Here is a 17,553-nt window from a genome sequence, read left to right on the forward strand (position 1 = left end):
TCTGTAAACATTTAATTGGTCAGTCTGCACGTCAGTAGTTGTCACCCCCCTCCCGGAGACGTGTCCTCTTTTTCACCATCTCAGATCTGGTCACCCTAGTAAACATTATACATGCTTGTGTCCTTGTAACGTGCAATGTGTTACTGACCTCAGATTTAAAATCTACCAAAAGCATTTTGGTTTGTCATTTAAATGTTAATAAAACACACTTCACCGTGTATACATTTTTTACAAGCGTGTCACACGGTCCCAAATGAGAAATCTAAGACTTATCCACTAGATGGGGCTCTTCTCAAATGGGGGCTGACGGGCCTACCATGTGTAACATGCAGAGGCAGCTGGAGCACTTTGTTTGGCCCTGCATGCATAAGGGTAGTGTTATAAAGCAGTGATGCATGGTGCTGTGGGAGATTAAAGTACAGACTAAAATCCCTGACTGGCTCTGAGTTCACAATAGACCCACAACACAAGTCTCCACTGTACTCCACTGAAATATGATTTCCTACTCTCTTAGACAAAGCCTGTCTGATTCATTTTAACAATAGGCATTTCACTCATGAGTCACTCAGGTATCACAGATTAGGGCTAAAGTCCTGCATTTTAGTAAGCAGTTTTAGAGGCTAATTGCATAATGGAAAAACTAAAATGCAAATCCAAATGAACATTTTTAGAGTCTTTACAAATATTGTATTGCATACTACCAACCTCCATCTGTCCCCCAGAACCTTCTTGAAAGTGCTCCAATATTGCAACAATAATTAAATGATTTTAAATGAAATAAATTAAACTTCATAGAAGCTGGCATTATTTGGAATGATATAACCTTTTTGACCCTCCTATACCTGAGATTCTGATGTGATCCAAGCTGTCCAAGCTTTCTCCCGATCTACTGCTAGAAGATGAGTGATGTGCTGAGTAACAGCTGTGTTGATTTAAGCTATAAGTTGCATTTAATATCAGAGCAGATCCCAGGTCTGAGTATGAATGAGTCACTACTGCTGGGAAGTGGGTCTTTTTCTCTGAGGCCTCTATGAAAGACTGGCATAACTGAGTGTGCTAGTCAGTGTGTGAGGTCACTGTCTGAAATATGACTACATGCTGGGCTTTCATACCTCACTCAGCTCATTCATTTGAAGTGTACTGAACCATTGTTAATCAGTGTTTCTCCCATACAGCTCATATCAATGCTTCACAGCAGCATGCTCTCTCTGAAAGGACAACATAGTTCCAGCCTCATTTCTAACATTTTAAATAAATTTTGCCAACATTCTAAGACTAAGAAAATGACCATTTGACTGACGTTTATATATACACAAATTGTTCAATATAACAATTTGTTGTAGTTTGAAAGCATTTAAAATGTGCTTAAAAATTATTTATATATAGACAATACAGGTCAGCTAATCAGAATAGAACATATTTGCATACAACAGTCTTAAAGGATAATGTTATTATATTAATTACAATAGAAAAATGTGTAATGAAAATATAAAGTTGAAAGGGTGTTACTATAGTAGTGATCATACCCAAGAAAACACACATTCAGATACACTTCCACGCTGATAATTAAGTGCCAGTTCACTACAGTGACAAATGACTGAGGGTCAGGATTGAAAAATTACCGTTCGTAGTAGTAAAGGCCTTTGAGAGTACATGATAATTCATATTGTGAGATGGAAATGTGATTGTGTCACTAATGTGACAGATCCTCTTATTCAGACTAAACCACTGTTATCTGCTTAGTTAATCACAAGAGCAGACAGAAATAAAAATCATACAAGCACTTACATGAGAACGTGCAGACACACTGCCATATTTACACAGTGAATCATTCAGTGAACAGGGCACATATCAAATCATTCTGCTAAAAGTGTAATACATAATAATAAAATGAATTTGCAGGTGTGATATTATACCAGTTGAATAAAGAGAGCAGTGGAATAATCTGTATATTTTACCAGTTGATAAATCAGTGTTGCCAATACATTTCAATTAAAGAAGAACAATTTCTTGTCAGTCAAGATATGCAAGTGTGAATGACCTTATTCCACGTTATATGGAATAAGATTACTATAGGTTATTGTTATTAGGCTACAAAACACATTTGTTAGTATTTGTTTGTATCAGGCCTAAACCTACATTAAACGTTATAACATTTATAAAGTATGAGGATATGTAGCCTTATGAATGATGACCTGCAGTAAAGTGCTACCAAGGTTTCTATTAGACTTATACATGCTTTGATTCCTTACCATAACACAGACTATTGGAAACTTTATTTGCACTTCTCTACTTCATAAAGAAGAATAAATCAGATGGTGATATATGCAGTGTAGTAAAAGATGGGAGACTGAGAGAGTTTTGATACAAAGTGTCCAAAGGATGACATAGATGGAGTTTCTGAAGAAATATTCACTCTGTCATCTCTGTACCTGCCAATCCTCTGCTCCTCACATCTCAGTGGCAGCTTTACTGACCAGATTTACCACACAGTAACCTCCTGTCCTGCCAAACACAGCTCAGCAACCATAAATATTAGCTGTGTTTATTCAAACAGATGCCAGACAATACCCTATCAGTTATGCCTCCATACTTGAGGGACATCGGGATTTGTTCTCATAAAATGCTGACAAAAATGGATGGAGTAAATTTAAATTGGGTGCTGTTCCTCTAAGTGGTCTAAGGGGGGTGGGGGGTGTAATCTCTCAAGGAACAGACAGATGCATGTGATAAATAAATAAATAAACATACATACATATAGTCATCATTAAATATAAATTCCAAAGGAAGTTTATACAACTCAGCCATATTCTCACCAACCCACCAAAAAATAGTTAAACATGATTTTACCATAGACCACACTGCCATACTCCCATACTCAGACGTACTATTGTACAGAGTAGAAACAATTGCTGGACTTTCTTCAGAGACCCAGACTTCAGTCACCCACATAATCATAGGCCACAGATTATTCCCTACATATTAAATTTCTGTAAGAGCACCTGACAAAATCATCTCTTTTTTTCTATTTGAATGTCTCTAATTTGTTATTTTTGAGAGAGTTCCCCATACAGATGCAGAAATACACACAACGGTGCAACCAAATTCAGTTTACTAATCTTTTCCCATTACTTTTATTTTTGTTGTTTTGAATGAAACACCCCCCAAACCACAGAGACAAACTTTTGTGCTATTTAAAAAATATATTATTATTATTATTATTACTATTATTAAACTGAGGAAAAATTACAGTACAACTTGAGATGATTAACAATATTAATGGAAGAAAAAAATAATATATGGATGCTTTAAAATGGTTGCATATAATAATAATAACAATAATAATAATAATAATAATAATACATTATATTTATTATTATTACATACTTTATCTGCTATTATTCTGGTCATGTTATTGTGTTTATTGAAATTCATTCATTCATTCATTTATATAGAAAACAAAAATAAATATTTTTCCATGATAAAAAAAAAAATTACTGCTGTCAGAGACAGGAATAAAAATGTTGGTATTTCGTGGTTTGTTTATAGGAAGTAAAGGTGTCATTAGTCTGTTTCAAGTCTGTTGCTATGGACCCCAGGCAAAGGATAGCAGGACTTTAACAGAGACCTTCATATCTAATGACTGTAAAAGATGAGTCATAGGATGTAGTGAAGTACACCTGGTGCTTTTCTCTCTCTCTCTCTCTCACACACACACACACACACACACACACACTCGTGTCCGCCTTACAGAAAGTTGACACATGTGTTTATATATTTGTCCTGTGCACTGCTGAACCTTAAATCAAAAGATCAGTGACACTAATAGTCATGTTTATGTTCCATCAAAGGCACATGAAAATTCCAGACCTATAAGGTAGTTCATTTAAGTCAACACATCTTTCTACATTGACTGAAGTGAAATGATAGTACCACTTCATATCCTAGTTCCTATCCTAGTTCATTCTCATCAAGTTATACCTGATATGAAATAATATAACTTCTTTGAAACACTGCTGGATCAGTTACAGACGTTCAAGGTCTCATCCTTGATGAGAGATTTGTTTAACCCATGCAAGTTAAGGCTGGTAATTTGATAGGTTTACATGAGCCAATAATGTGAAAAGTTGTCAATATATAACAAAATATGACCTTAAAAAAACTGTCAAAATTAAGAACATTTTTTACTCTGAAATTCTGTTTATATTCCTTTGATCTTATTTATCCAACTATGTCACTTGACATAGTTGTCAAAAACAACAAAATGGTATGTTTACAGAAGGCTCAACTTTTCTAACTTTCAGTGTAAGCTAAAGTTTAGAGCACTCCTGTAAGTCCATACACACAATAAACCCATGTGACCATCAAAAAACAAACAAATAAACCAACAAAAGACTAAACAAACATAAGAATTACATCACTATTAAAGGTATTTTACCATTACCAGATATAATTATTTGAATAATCATTAAAACACATGTATGGAAACAGTATCCAGAATAGTGCTTGCTCGTGTTAGTTTTATCAGCTCCAGTGAATCACTGCATTATTCATCTCTGACTCATTGCCTTAACCCCGCCTACACCCCGCCCTCCACAATGTCGGCCAATAGAAACTCAGGTGGGCGGGACACTGAGTTATCCATGCTCTCGGTGAATGTACACCTTGAGTTGTCCCGCTCTTGCTGGAGGCCCGTGTGTGTGTGTGTCTCGGGATGTTGCGGATTTGTGAAGATTGTTTTGATGAACATTCACGAGCCTCGCGACTATAGAGTGTTCGTGGAGAGCCAGACTGATGTCCGTTTTGCTTGCGTTAGGGCATGTAGCTGGTTCACTTCTCTTCGCAGACTGAATTATTTCTGGCGTACTTGACAAAAAGTAGAAGTCCATTAGTTTTTGCAGACTTTGGACGACTTGGTGCGACAAATGTGCTTTAAAGCCTGTGTTTTGCTGATGTAGGAGCAGCATGTCTCGGAGAAAACAGGCGAACCCTCAGTGTGTCCACCTGGACTCCCATCTCTCCACTTCTGAATATTTAGGTAAGATCCAGCACAAAGTGGGCAGGGTTTCGTAGTGGTATTATTATCCACAGCTGAGTTGAAATTTTCTTGCCCTTTTAAACTTGAAAACTGATGGGAATTTATATTACCCATCACTACATGGCTTTAAAGTAATGTAGTATTAGTTTATGGCCATTGCTGAAAAGGTATAAACTGTCATATTTTCTGAACTCATTGTAGATTAGCATGAGATTCTCATGGATACCACTCTTTGCAATAAGAGCAAATGAAAATGTAGACTCTGACTTTATTCATTTTCAAAAATTGCATAAACATGACCACCCTATATTATAATCAATAGAATAATAATACACAATGTAAAAAGTTCTTTGTGTTATGAAGTAAAATCTCAAACCATGTGGTATGCTTTTTAACCAGACAAGTGTTATTTTAGAAGGGAGTTATGTGTTTGGTATTGTTATTATTTGAAAAGGTTCATTTGCTGACTTTTTACAGGTTTTTTGTTTAAATTATTTATTTATTTATTTTTATTTTGCCTTTAGGTTTATGGGTTCACACATCAACACAGTTCTCACTAGTGTGGTAATAGACCCAAGAATGATATTTCTATATTTGTGTATTTTTAGTACAGCCAGATTTTTTCCAAGTTTCCTTTCCTTTGGGCTGATGTGTTTTTTTTGTTTGTTTGTTTGTTTGTTTTTTAATGTTTTTCTTTATTTATAAAATAAATAAAGGGTTTTTAAAGGGTTCATGGTTTAATAAACTTTTGGGCTTCTCTATATTAGTACACAATGTCATGTATATGATGGAACTGTTTCTCCACTGAGTATATAGTTGATAAATATCTTTGTCTAACAATCTTTTTGTTCTTTTTTTATTGGCAATGCAGACTACGACTTAGATAATGTCAGCTCTTCACCGTCTGATGTCCATGTCTGTGAAAGTTGCTGTGCTGAGTTCATTACACTTCCAGAACTCCAGGAGCATCAAATGACTTGCTGCAAGAACCCGTTAGTTCTGATTGTGAGTGAAAATGGAAGTCCAGCCTCTCCCATTTCCTCTTTCACATTTAGCTCACCTCCTCATAATGTAGAGGAGCAGATGAATGATAGCGTCACTAATGAAGATGCTGACGGACTGGATGATTTTTCAAAGGATAAAACGGTGGAAGATAGCATGGAACCCGTACTTTCATCTGAGGGCAACTTTTCTCACAGTGGCAGTTACTCTCAGTCAGATATTGAAAATGGCAGAGGAGATGGAAGCACAAATGCTAACACCACCACCTCAGGTTATTCAGCTCATCCTCAACCAGGTTCTCCGCCTGAGTTGGGTACAGTATTGTCCACCAGCAGTAATGTCTTCATTGAAAATTTAGAGAGCACCAAAGTGGCTGTTGCTCAGTTCTCTCAGGAGCTATGTTTCAACTCAGAGCTTAATAAAAGTAGTATTACCAAAGGCAGCGTAGCTATACCTGGCCTGATTGAGCAACTCATGGCTCTGCAGCAACAGCAAGTTGAGCAGCTCCAGCTCATTGAGCAAATTCGACATCAGATATTACTGTTAGCAGCTCAGAATACAGCACCCTCCAGTAACTGTCAAGGTACATCAGGGATTTCTCAAACCAACCCACTAATAACACTCAGCTCCCACCTCTCCCAGCAGTTAGCTGCAGCTGCAGGGTTAGCACAAAACCTCGCAAGTCAGTCTGCCAGCATTAGCAGTGTTAAATTTAAGCATGCAGTGTTATCAAGCAACCACAATAGCTCAGCGGTGTTGAGTGGCAGAGACATTCCTCAAATGACAGATACAGACAGAAGTAAACTTTCAATACCAAGAGTTGGCGTGCACCACACTCCTGATGGTACCCTCTATAGGCAGCTGAGTGGCCGAAGCCATTCTACTTCCCCTGCTTTACCAACTGATACTACACCTAACCCACCAAATAAGCCTAACCTACCTCATACTCCTACTACGAATCACATTTTTGCAAACACGTTGCCAAACATTGGGACAATTGTGGAAGACTTGAATGCCTTGGCGGCTTTAGCTCAGCAACGGAAAGGCAAACTGGCCAACATGAGTTCATTTGACCACAAGAAGTCTTTTGATGAATGTTTGTTTAAGCACAAATGCAGATTTTGTGCCAAAATATTTGGAAGTGACAGCGCTTTACAGATACACCTGCGATCCCACACAGGAGAAAGACCATACAAATGCAACATTTGCGGGAATCGATTTTCAACACGTGGAAATCTCAAAGTTCACTTCCAACGTCATAAGGAGAAATATCCAAACATACAAATGAATCCTTTCCCAGTGCCTGAGCACTTGGATAATGTTCCAACAAGTACAGGCATTCCATATGGCATGTCTATGCCGCCAGATAAACCTACCTCCAACTGGTTAGACAGCAAACCATCTGTGACCAACCTACCTGCGTTGCTGTTCCCTGCATCTTTGCCAAGTCTTCCAAGCATAATTAAAAAAGAGGAGCAAATGGTTTCAATTACCAGGGCACCTACTCCTGTCATTAGTGATCCAAATGGGATGGACACTTTTGAAAATAGAAACAACAACAAAGAGGACTTCATCTTTGGCTCTTTTCCTACTTTTAATGGGAAATATGAAGATGTCAAAAAATCCTTGAACTTAACAGCATGCATGAGCTCCTCGGGAACTGCTTCAGAAGAAAACAAATCCATTGAAATTGCATCTGTGAAAACAAATTCCGTTACCCCAGTACTGTGTGACAATTTCAAACCAAAATTTCCATTTGGGGGTCTCCCAGACTCCATCGAAGCTTCAGAAACAACCAAGCTGCAACAACTGGTAGAGAACATAGACAAGAAGTGCATAGACCCAAATGAGTGTGTTATCTGTCACCGGGTGCTTAGTTGCCAGAGTGCTCTTAAAATGCACTATCGCACACACACAGGTGAGAGGCCATTCAAGTGCAGAATATGTGGACGAGCATTTACAACCAAAGGTAACCTCAAAACACACTACAGCATCCATCGTGCAATGCCACCCTTGAGGGTGCAGCATTCATGCCCGATATGCCAAGAGAAGTTCACCAATGCCATGGTTTTACAACAACACATACGTATGCACATGGTTGGAGAAATCCCAAATGTTATCTCCCCAGAAAGCTACCAGGAGTCCATAGAGCATGATACTTGCTCAGTAGATGGAAAGAGTTTAGATGAGCAAGAGAACCTATCTGATGAAAACATGGAAGTAACTGAGGGTATCCCTGACTCTAAAGATGCTGTATCCTCCCTAGAAGGCTTATGTTCATCTCCTACTTCATTTCAGGCCACAAAGACAGAGAGGGATGCATTAGGCAGCTTGGAGAATGGGTCAGTGGGTAATTATTTTTCCCTTGTATCATCTCCTAGTGATGACCTTGTGAGCCAAAGACCTAGGAGCCCTGCTTTGTCTGAAGCTACATCATCCTGGGACTCCTTGTCTACAAAGAGCTCTGCTTTAGAGAATTATAGATCATTTGCATCTGAGGCTAGCCAAAAAACTGCATGCGTAGAGATGAATAGCCCAGGCCTCTTACCATTAAATTGCACATTTAATTCAATAACTGCCGATATCACAGACGATGGAATGACTATGAATTTCCGTGAACGTGGAACCCCTAAGATCAATGCATGTGATATCTGCAATAAGACATTTGCCTGTCAGAGTGCCTTGGACATTCACTATCGCAGTCATACCAAAGAGCGACCATTCTTATGCACTTCATGTAACAGGGGGTTTTCTACCAAAGGTAACCTTAAACAACACATGCTCACCCACCAGATGCGGGAACTACCTTCAAGATTGTTTGAGCCAGCAAGCCAGAATTATATTTCACCCACAAATCCAACTCACCCCACCATAGGCCACTTAATTTCTTCAAAAATAAAAATGGAAGTTAGAAGCATCTTGAATAAAGACGGAAAAGATTCAGTATTAGGCATGGCAAGCTCCACTGCTTCCTCAGCGCCAGCCCTTTCAGCACCACCAGCTTCAACAAGACGGACCCCCAAACAGCATTTCTGTCACACTTGTGGAAAGACTTTCTCTTCTTCCAGTGCACTACAGATTCATGAGAGGACACACACCGGAGAAAAACCTTTTGCCTGCAACATCTGTGGACGTGCGTTCACAACCAAAGGAAATCTAAAGGTATATCCACACAAAAGCCTCAGATGGTGCACTGTCAGGTCTGTTTCTTATGAAATATTTGGGCATGTAAATATTTTATTTAAAAATTCAATAATATATATATTCCGATACATATACTAGTTTTACTACTAGCTAACACTATATACACACAATATAACACTATCAATATTTTACTCTTAATATTACTACTAATAGTGGCAGTCATTATCATGGAAAAAACTATACATAGGTACAGTACTAGCAAGCACAAGAGACCACGATTATTTGTTTTCAAGTCAAACACCTTCTAAGTTCAGTATTACAAAAAGGTCTCATCTCACAAACCAAACAGTCCCAAAAATGCTCATCAATGTTTAGGTGTGGGGTCTTGTGTCACATCACTTTTCTGTGAATGTCAGCAGATTTTATGCTTGATTTTCAAACGTCCCTCTTGTTTGTATATTTTCATTTTTGTAGTTGTAACCTATTGAAATTTATACTATTTTTCAGATCCGTAGATTTAAGTTATCTTCAGTGTAGTCAGATATGAAGCAAGTGTGGAAGTTTATTTTCTCTTGTCTCTCAATATTTTAGGTAATGTAGTATTTGTGAGATAATATCTGTTCTATATCTTTTAATAATTAAGTAAACTTTAGTTTGGGAATTTGCAAGTAGATTATATTATATCTTTCAGAAAAATCTAATTAAAATTAATAAGTAAATGCGCGTGATACTACTTTTGTTTGGAGTAATAATAAAAAAAAAAATGATGTGTTACTTAAGTGGGATATCTTCATATTTATTTCCATCTAGGTTCATATGGGAACCCATATGTGGAATAGTTCTCCTGCACGACGTGGTCGCAGGCTCTCTGTGGATGGTCCTTTGACATTTCTTAAATCCAGTTCTGTAAAAGTTCCAGAAACAATCCCAAAAGAGAACACAGGTGGAGTCAGTAATGGAGAGTCCATGAGCCTCTGGAACCATTATGCCACAGCAGCTCTCGCTAATGGTTTAGCAATGAAAACCAATGAGATCTCTGTGATTCAGAATGGAGGCATACCACACATGTCTGTTTCTGTTGGACTTGGAGGAAACTCACCTATTGGTGGACTGACAGCAAGTCTAGAAAAGCTGCACAATGTAGAAATTAAAAGAGCTCTCCCTTGGCTTGAGAGACTGGCTGACAATGGGACAAATTTTCACCTTACACAGTTGACTGAAGAGAGTAAAACAGATTAATATTTTATACTTCAATAAAACTTCAGTGATTTCATATGTCATCAATGATATTTTGTTCTGTTTAATTGTCAGAAAGCATTTTCATAAATATCTGATGTTGATATTTTAAAAAGTGGTGTGCTACTTTTTCAAGTGAAAATTGTTACACATACTAATAACATATATAGGTATTTTGTTAAACATATAAGTATGATGTCAGACGAATCAATTCACTGCATTTCTTAAATCATGTTTTGAATATTTTCATTTTTATGAGTGTGATATTTATTATTAATAATATTTTTGATTATTTATTGTTATTAATGCTATTTATTACTATTAACCAGCAACTGATTTACATTGAGTTTTATTTTGGCTTCATTTGAGTTTTCAAATAGGAAGCCAGTCAGTGTTAAATATCACTGTATTATAAGAATAAAACCTTGTATAATCAAAATGATGAATTTACATTAGAAGGAAAAAATATTCTTACATTTTTAAACATGTTTCTTTAGTAATTTAAGGCCTTTTGTATTGGTCTTTTTTATTAAAAAATGTTAAAAACTATAAAATATATATACAAAGTTTTTGCACATCAACAGTATAACACTTTACTTGATTAACTAAGACAGCTTTTAATAGCAATTAGTATTAATAGTATTAAATATTTTTTACATGCTGTCACAAAAAGTTCACATACATAATGTTATTTATATATATATATATATATATATATATACACACACACATACATACACACACACACACACACAATCTTTGTCAGAACTTCCAAAACCATGACTGTATATTTGGTGCTATAGTGAGTTTTTACTATCGTATGTTTGTATGTGTGATTATATTGAGACAGACTGTATGATGTGAGTATTCACATTAATATAATATAGCTTAGCTAGAAATCGCTAATATATGAAACAGTTTCTTTGTCAGAGACTACCTTCTCAATGTCACAGTGTACTTTTTGTTTGGGATCTAAGACTAACCCTTAACTGTTTTTGCATATAACTTAACATAATGCTGCCAGTGTTTCCACCTGCACAACAAAATTCATGCCCTTTCACATCCGATATAAATCTGGGTCACTTTGTCCACTGAATTTACATTTCAATAAACCCACTAATAATAACACATTGTGCTATACTGAATGATCTTTGCCAATGGAAGGCGATACCTCTCCTGCTACCTTAACAGAATAAAAGGGTTCATTCATTCCAGAGGTGTACCATTCATAGATATCAGATACTCTGTCTCATGACTTTAAATAACGTTAACTATGTAGACAGATGGTTAGCTATGGTGTTGCATAATTGAGTGAACAATGCTACATGTCTGACAAATAGAATAGAAATAGAAATGTCGTTTGTTGAAATAACTGAAAGTAATATTAAACAGTTTGTATTCAAACAAATGCTGATATTTATAAAATAATAACTTCTATTTGATCCATTTTGCATTTGAAAACTAAACATCATATATTTTATGAAAACATCAGTTATGAAAAAAATATAAAAACACCTTCCCTCATCTGAGGTGAACCCAGGAACCAATTCCCCACATTATCTGCAAGTTTGGGGTGGGGTACTCCATGAAGTCTGTTCTCCATAGTGATACATCCTGGAGAAGAGCTTAGCAACATCAAATACTCCTGACTCATAAAGGCCACTAATATGTCTATTGAATGATAGCAGCCCAATCCCACTTGGTAAATCCCACTTTGAATGAGTTGTGCTCCATGAGCTGTCAGCCCCCATTAAGCGTCTCTCACGGTGGCAGTGTCCAGCTGACAGTGGACACCCAACACCAGCCTGCCTCCATTAGCATTAGAAAATGAGCAATCAGCTGGAATGAAGCACAAGGGCTGGAGTACAAAACACATCCCCATCCACAGCACTCATCAGATACATATCTGACTCAGACAGATGGGAAGCCCTGCAGCAAGCCCAACTAAAGGGCTAAAGAGCTGAAATGTCCCAATGAAGACAGCAAACAGGGCCTTCAACAGAGAGGCTTTTCATGCCCACCTCCCAGTTTCCAAGGAAGTAAAGCACAAACGCATGAATGGATTTGCATGATGAGGATTTATTTTATGTTAATTTTAATTGCATATTTCCCCTGCAATATCACCCTATTTCAATAGAATGCTCAAAATGTGACTATGAAATGTTTCATGAAACCAAAGTAAGCCTTTCATGACAAGTGACATTAACCTAAGCCATAAACATCAGGTGTCGGTCATAAAAGCTGGTTCGGTAAGGTCCACCCTAGAAAGGGCTGACAACCTGGAATAAGCTTTCGTATATGTTTCTGTAGGCTTATGTCAGTTGTCATGAAAGGTTAATGTATGTGTCCTGTAGCCTAATGAAGGTAAAACCTCTTACCAAAACCTCTTTCACAATGCAAGTGAATGAAAATGAAACATGAATTGACTGAAAAGAAAACATGCAAAAAACAACAATAGCAATAATAATATGTAATTTAAGTAATTAAATTCCATTCTATTGCCTTTAACCAGCTTATTGTAACACAGAAAAATAGACATGAGGTCTGACTTTTTCACAGCCCAGGCAGCTCACTCTAAGAACTCATTACAGACAAACAGAGCAGCACTTTTTCAATCATTGCATATTTCTCTTCAAAACTGCTGATATCAGCGTGCTGTTTACAATGCAAAGAAAGCAATTCCTTTGTAAGCATTTTCCCTGTGATCATCACACTTTTGTTAGCTTGACAATGGAAATATTCAATAACAGAGGAACGGCCAAATCTCCACCAGGGCTTAGAGCTATCCGCCCCAAACCCTACTATTGATAACACTGTGATTATGGCTTTGTGGCGGGCGCGCGTATGGCTCAGATCATATCACATCATACAAGCTTAGTCAACTGTTTGATGATGGTGGGATCAGTTTGTGTCCGCTGTGCTGTATAACAGAATAAAGTTCCAGAGAGCGGGGCTGTGCCTTCTTTGTCACATCACAAATCCACTAGCTCTCTACCAGCCATCTGACAACTGTTGATTTACTGTTTATTATAGACATTTATTTTATATTTACATTGCTATTCATTATATTTTTGTTATAATGTAGTTCATTATTTTTTTGCTCTGTTGTATAACATGCAACAATTCATCTGATTATCAATTTTTGGCAATTTTATGCACTATATTGTCTTAGGTGTATTGTGTCTTGTACTTGTGTTTTTTATGATCCAAGGGGATACGCAGTTTCATTGAACTGAACAGTGACAGAAAAAATTAAATTATGTGTAATTTTTTCTTGCTTTTTACTACCTTCCATATTCTTCCAGACAAAAATCTAAATTATTCCCAGCCTCTAACCCTGAGGTCCAGAACTTTAGTACAAAAGGTCATGTTCAATATATAAAATATATATACATTACATTCTGGCCTTAACAGCTGTTCCTCTGAGTAGCGCAGAGGAACTTAATCATACATATACAACTGTTTAAAAGTTCCATGATCAGCATCAAGAGACGATTTGGAGTAACAATAATGTGTGTTTGTGTGTGTGTGTTAAATGGCAGAGCTGATTAGGTTATGACAGCTGGTGCTCAGTGGGGGTGAAGAGGACGTGAGATATGATCTCCAAATGCACACAGATGATGATGGAAATACAGAGCAGATGCATATCAACATCTTTTATTCAGAAAAATCATTAATTATCATAAATATTTCACACTGTGTCATCCACCAATGTTTGTGTCCAGTTTTAGAGGTTCAGTAGACAATGTAGGGAATATATTTAAATGTTTACATAATCAAAGGTGGGCAGTAACTAGTTCTGTTTAATAATTCCTGTTTTACATAATAATTTTTGTTGGCGACAGCAAGCACTTCTTGCATATCTTGGACCTCTGGGGTTTTGTTTTAGATCCAAAATAACTTTAGACTCATTGCTGATAATTTCTCAGGACAAAAGCAGTTGTTTACATTGCTATGTGTGTATTTCCAGTCAGGTAGCTTGAAACTGTTTGCTTTGGAAACTGTTTGAAACTGTTGCTCTGGACCCACTGCGACCCTGAACTGGATTCTAGAAATCTAGTGAAAGGGACAAGGCCCAAAACCAATACAGGCTGGCCGTGATCTTTTGGCTCTGAGATGGCACTGCCTTAAAACAGACCCAGCGAATACAGTTTGTCCCTCCATCTACAAATGCAAGTTAAACTTCTATCATGTAAAGAAAAAAAACATATAAATCAGGTTCTAGAAACACTGGAAAAGTGGGAAAGTGTCCTGTGGTCTGACATATTAAAATTCTTTTTGCATTTGTGATGGTATATGGGGGTGCATTAATGCACATGGCATGGGTGACTTGCACATCTGTGAATCTCAATGATTTATAGGTTTTGGGGCATCATGCTGCAATCCAAATCAAATATTATTCTGGGAAACCCTTGCATATTTCATTAAGACCATGCAACTAAACATTCTACATGTATTACAACAATACTGTTCCATACAAAAAGAGAAGTGCTAAACTAGTTCAGCTCCACTTTGAACATTTAAATCAGGAATCTACCTCATCAACATGACTGTTTAAACACTGTACCCGAAAAGACATTTTCTTAATTCTATATGAACTGACAAATTACTTAATTCTGTAGGAGGGGACCTCAGGAGAGTACACTATCTCAAGGGACTGGAAGGTTCCATAATCATCCCAGGAGGGGGGCTGGTTGGTTGGTTGGTGAATTAGCTATTCAGCAGTGTCCATAAGTTTGAGTGTGTGATGCCCTGTGATGCAGCCAATGATTCCGGGTAGGCCACAAACCCACAGCGACTCTGTACAGGACAAAGACATAAGGAAATAAACTACAGCAATTGGCCTTGTCGCTAACAGATATGGGCTGCTGCCTGATTTGGACTGCGCATATGCAGAACATCAGGCTTATGTACACTTTGCTGATCGCTGTGATACTTTGTTAATTTCTACTTAGAGCATAATTGTAAATACACTTTTTGGCTGAATAGCATGTGTGTTCCATATCATTATTCGTCATGTTTTGTTTAAACAGAAGTATACCTCAACATAACTACACAGATATTTTCAGCTGTAAATAAGAACACTTTTCAGGTAATCCAGTTGTTTAAAACTGTAAAGAATTGTGAGAAAAACTAACTCATGTTTATGTGTGCTTAAAATTACTCACTCTTGAAGATAAAACTCCAGTCGGCTTTGGAAAACATTCTCTATGCTGCTATAAGCTACATGCGTAAAAGCCTGCACCTGCATAGTCCAAATCGGGCAGGTCACGCAAAAAAATGTAGCCACAGGGCTCCTTAGTTCCAAAATGTTTATGTAGTGTTGTGTGATGTGCAGGATGTGATGCAACAAACTGGTAAACATTCATCCTTCCAACTCAGTGGGGTCAACTTTTCACCTGATACACAAAGCTTGCTGGTATCCAGCTGGGCTGCCCTTTTGGGCCACAAATTGGTGTGGTAGCTGGGATCTTTCCAGGGATGCAAACTTTTGCTTAATACAATATATATTTAATGATATTTAATTAAATATAATCACTGTATATGAATGCATAATGAGTATATCAAAGACTTAAAAGCAAAACACTGCATGTCTTTTCACTCATATCAATGAATTCAAGTAAGCCTGGATTTGAATGCTATATTAGCATGCTTGCTAACGAATCCAGCAGTATTGTTTATAACGATACCATAGCATACACCTACACAAAATATTTCCACCAGTTAAAAGTGATTTAAATATGAAAAACTTACATTTACAACAGGCCAAGGAGCTTTTATCTATGTTCACCTCAATATGAGGGCATAACCTGAGACAATGCATCTTAACATAGCCATGTTAGTAACATACTTCAGAATTGTCAGAGTGTTGTTTATTATAATGAAATCTGTCAGGCATTTTCAACAAAATAACCCAACTTGTGAAATTGCACGAGGCAAAAAAAGAAAAAAAATGTCTATGTCTTATTTCGGTCAACAACAACCACAGCAACAATGATTGTGTTGAGCTATTTGGCTGCTTGAAAATGCACCAACAAATGCAAAATACACAGCTTTACCTGCCATGGCACACAGAGTCTAGAAGATCTACATTATCATATGTGTGAAAAAGAGTTCCCTTTTGTCAAAGTGACAATGCCATATCGATGAAGATTTGCTTCCATATGAACATCCCCAGGAGGGACAGTGAGGCTTCCTATGACCGAAGGTGGATGTAGCTCTCAGGTCCCACCTGACAATGACGCTAATGCTTGCGTGGATGATCCTTCCTTCAGGGGATGGTGGGGCTCCTGTCCATCTCAATATAACTCAACCTTTGTCATCACACTCTCATATCATACACTCCACACCTGCTCTCCTCTTCCTCACCAGCACAATCTTTTGCCTCAATACATGTTAATAAACCCTTATGATATGCCTGTGGCCAGGACCCTGACCTTGCCTGTGTTTCTGCTGGGTTCCTCCGCCACCACAGTGTGGAGACCTCTGCATTTTCACACTGACTTCTACTAAACTGCTGTGACTGCTTTTCATTTTGGATTAGGTATTGTAGGCCTCAAATGTGCTAAATGCAAACTTTAAACGTGAAGCTTTCAAAGGCCTTGAGAAAGTGTTTTTGGTACACACGGATAAGCACAGTAACACAAGCATCACTGCCTCTTAAAGTGCTCATACCTTGGTAAAACCAAATGATATATATATATATATAATCCTTTTAATACGATTTTCACAATCACAAATCTCATTTATATAAATGCTGCTTTGCTGTTTCTTTATGAGGGTATCCCACACACATAGGCCACATCAGAGCAAACACAGTAAGCCATTTCCTTTTACAGTGGAGTTTACCTTCCTGTGCATTCTCTTTGCTTTGGTGACCCTGCTGCTCTTATTCCTCAGTGTATGAGGGGTGCTCAATAAAGTACAGTGGTTCTAGTTACCCCACACAGCAACGTGTTTTGTCCCAGATCAGTTAGGACAGCCGAGCCTAAAGAGTAGCTTTTCAAGAGGCAGGAAATGTGCAGGAAAAAGGAACTGGAGCAGTAAGGTCTGCAAAAAGAGACTCAGTAGGAGAGTCCTCAGAAACACATTGGACAGTGGCACCTTTTATACAAACTTCAAAAAAAAAAAAA

At 37.4% G+C, this 17,553-nt stretch overlaps 1 protein-coding gene across 1 annotated transcript; it reads left to right on the forward strand.

Annotated features, from left to right (window-relative positions):
* Positions 1-4,680: 4,680 nt before the first annotated feature.
* sall1b (spalt-like transcription factor 1b) lies at positions 4,681-10,501 on the forward strand. The gene is made up of 3 exons (XM_066666791.1): positions 4,681-5,038; positions 5,910-9,202; positions 9,995-10,501. Exons 1-3 carry the CDS (start codon positions 4,966-4,968, stop codon positions 10,421-10,423), a joined length of 3,795 nt encoding a protein of 1,264 aa, XP_066522888.1. The 5' UTR covers positions 4,681-4,965; the 3' UTR covers positions 10,424-10,501.
* The last annotated feature ends 7,052 nt before the right edge of the window (positions 10,502-17,553 follow it).

The sequence above is a fragment of the Hoplias malabaricus genome, chromosome 4, assembly GCF_029633855.1.
Source record: "Hoplias malabaricus isolate fHopMal1 chromosome 4, fHopMal1.hap1, whole genome shotgun sequence".
Taxonomy (NCBI): domain Eukaryota; kingdom Metazoa; phylum Chordata; class Actinopteri; order Characiformes; family Erythrinidae; genus Hoplias; species Hoplias malabaricus.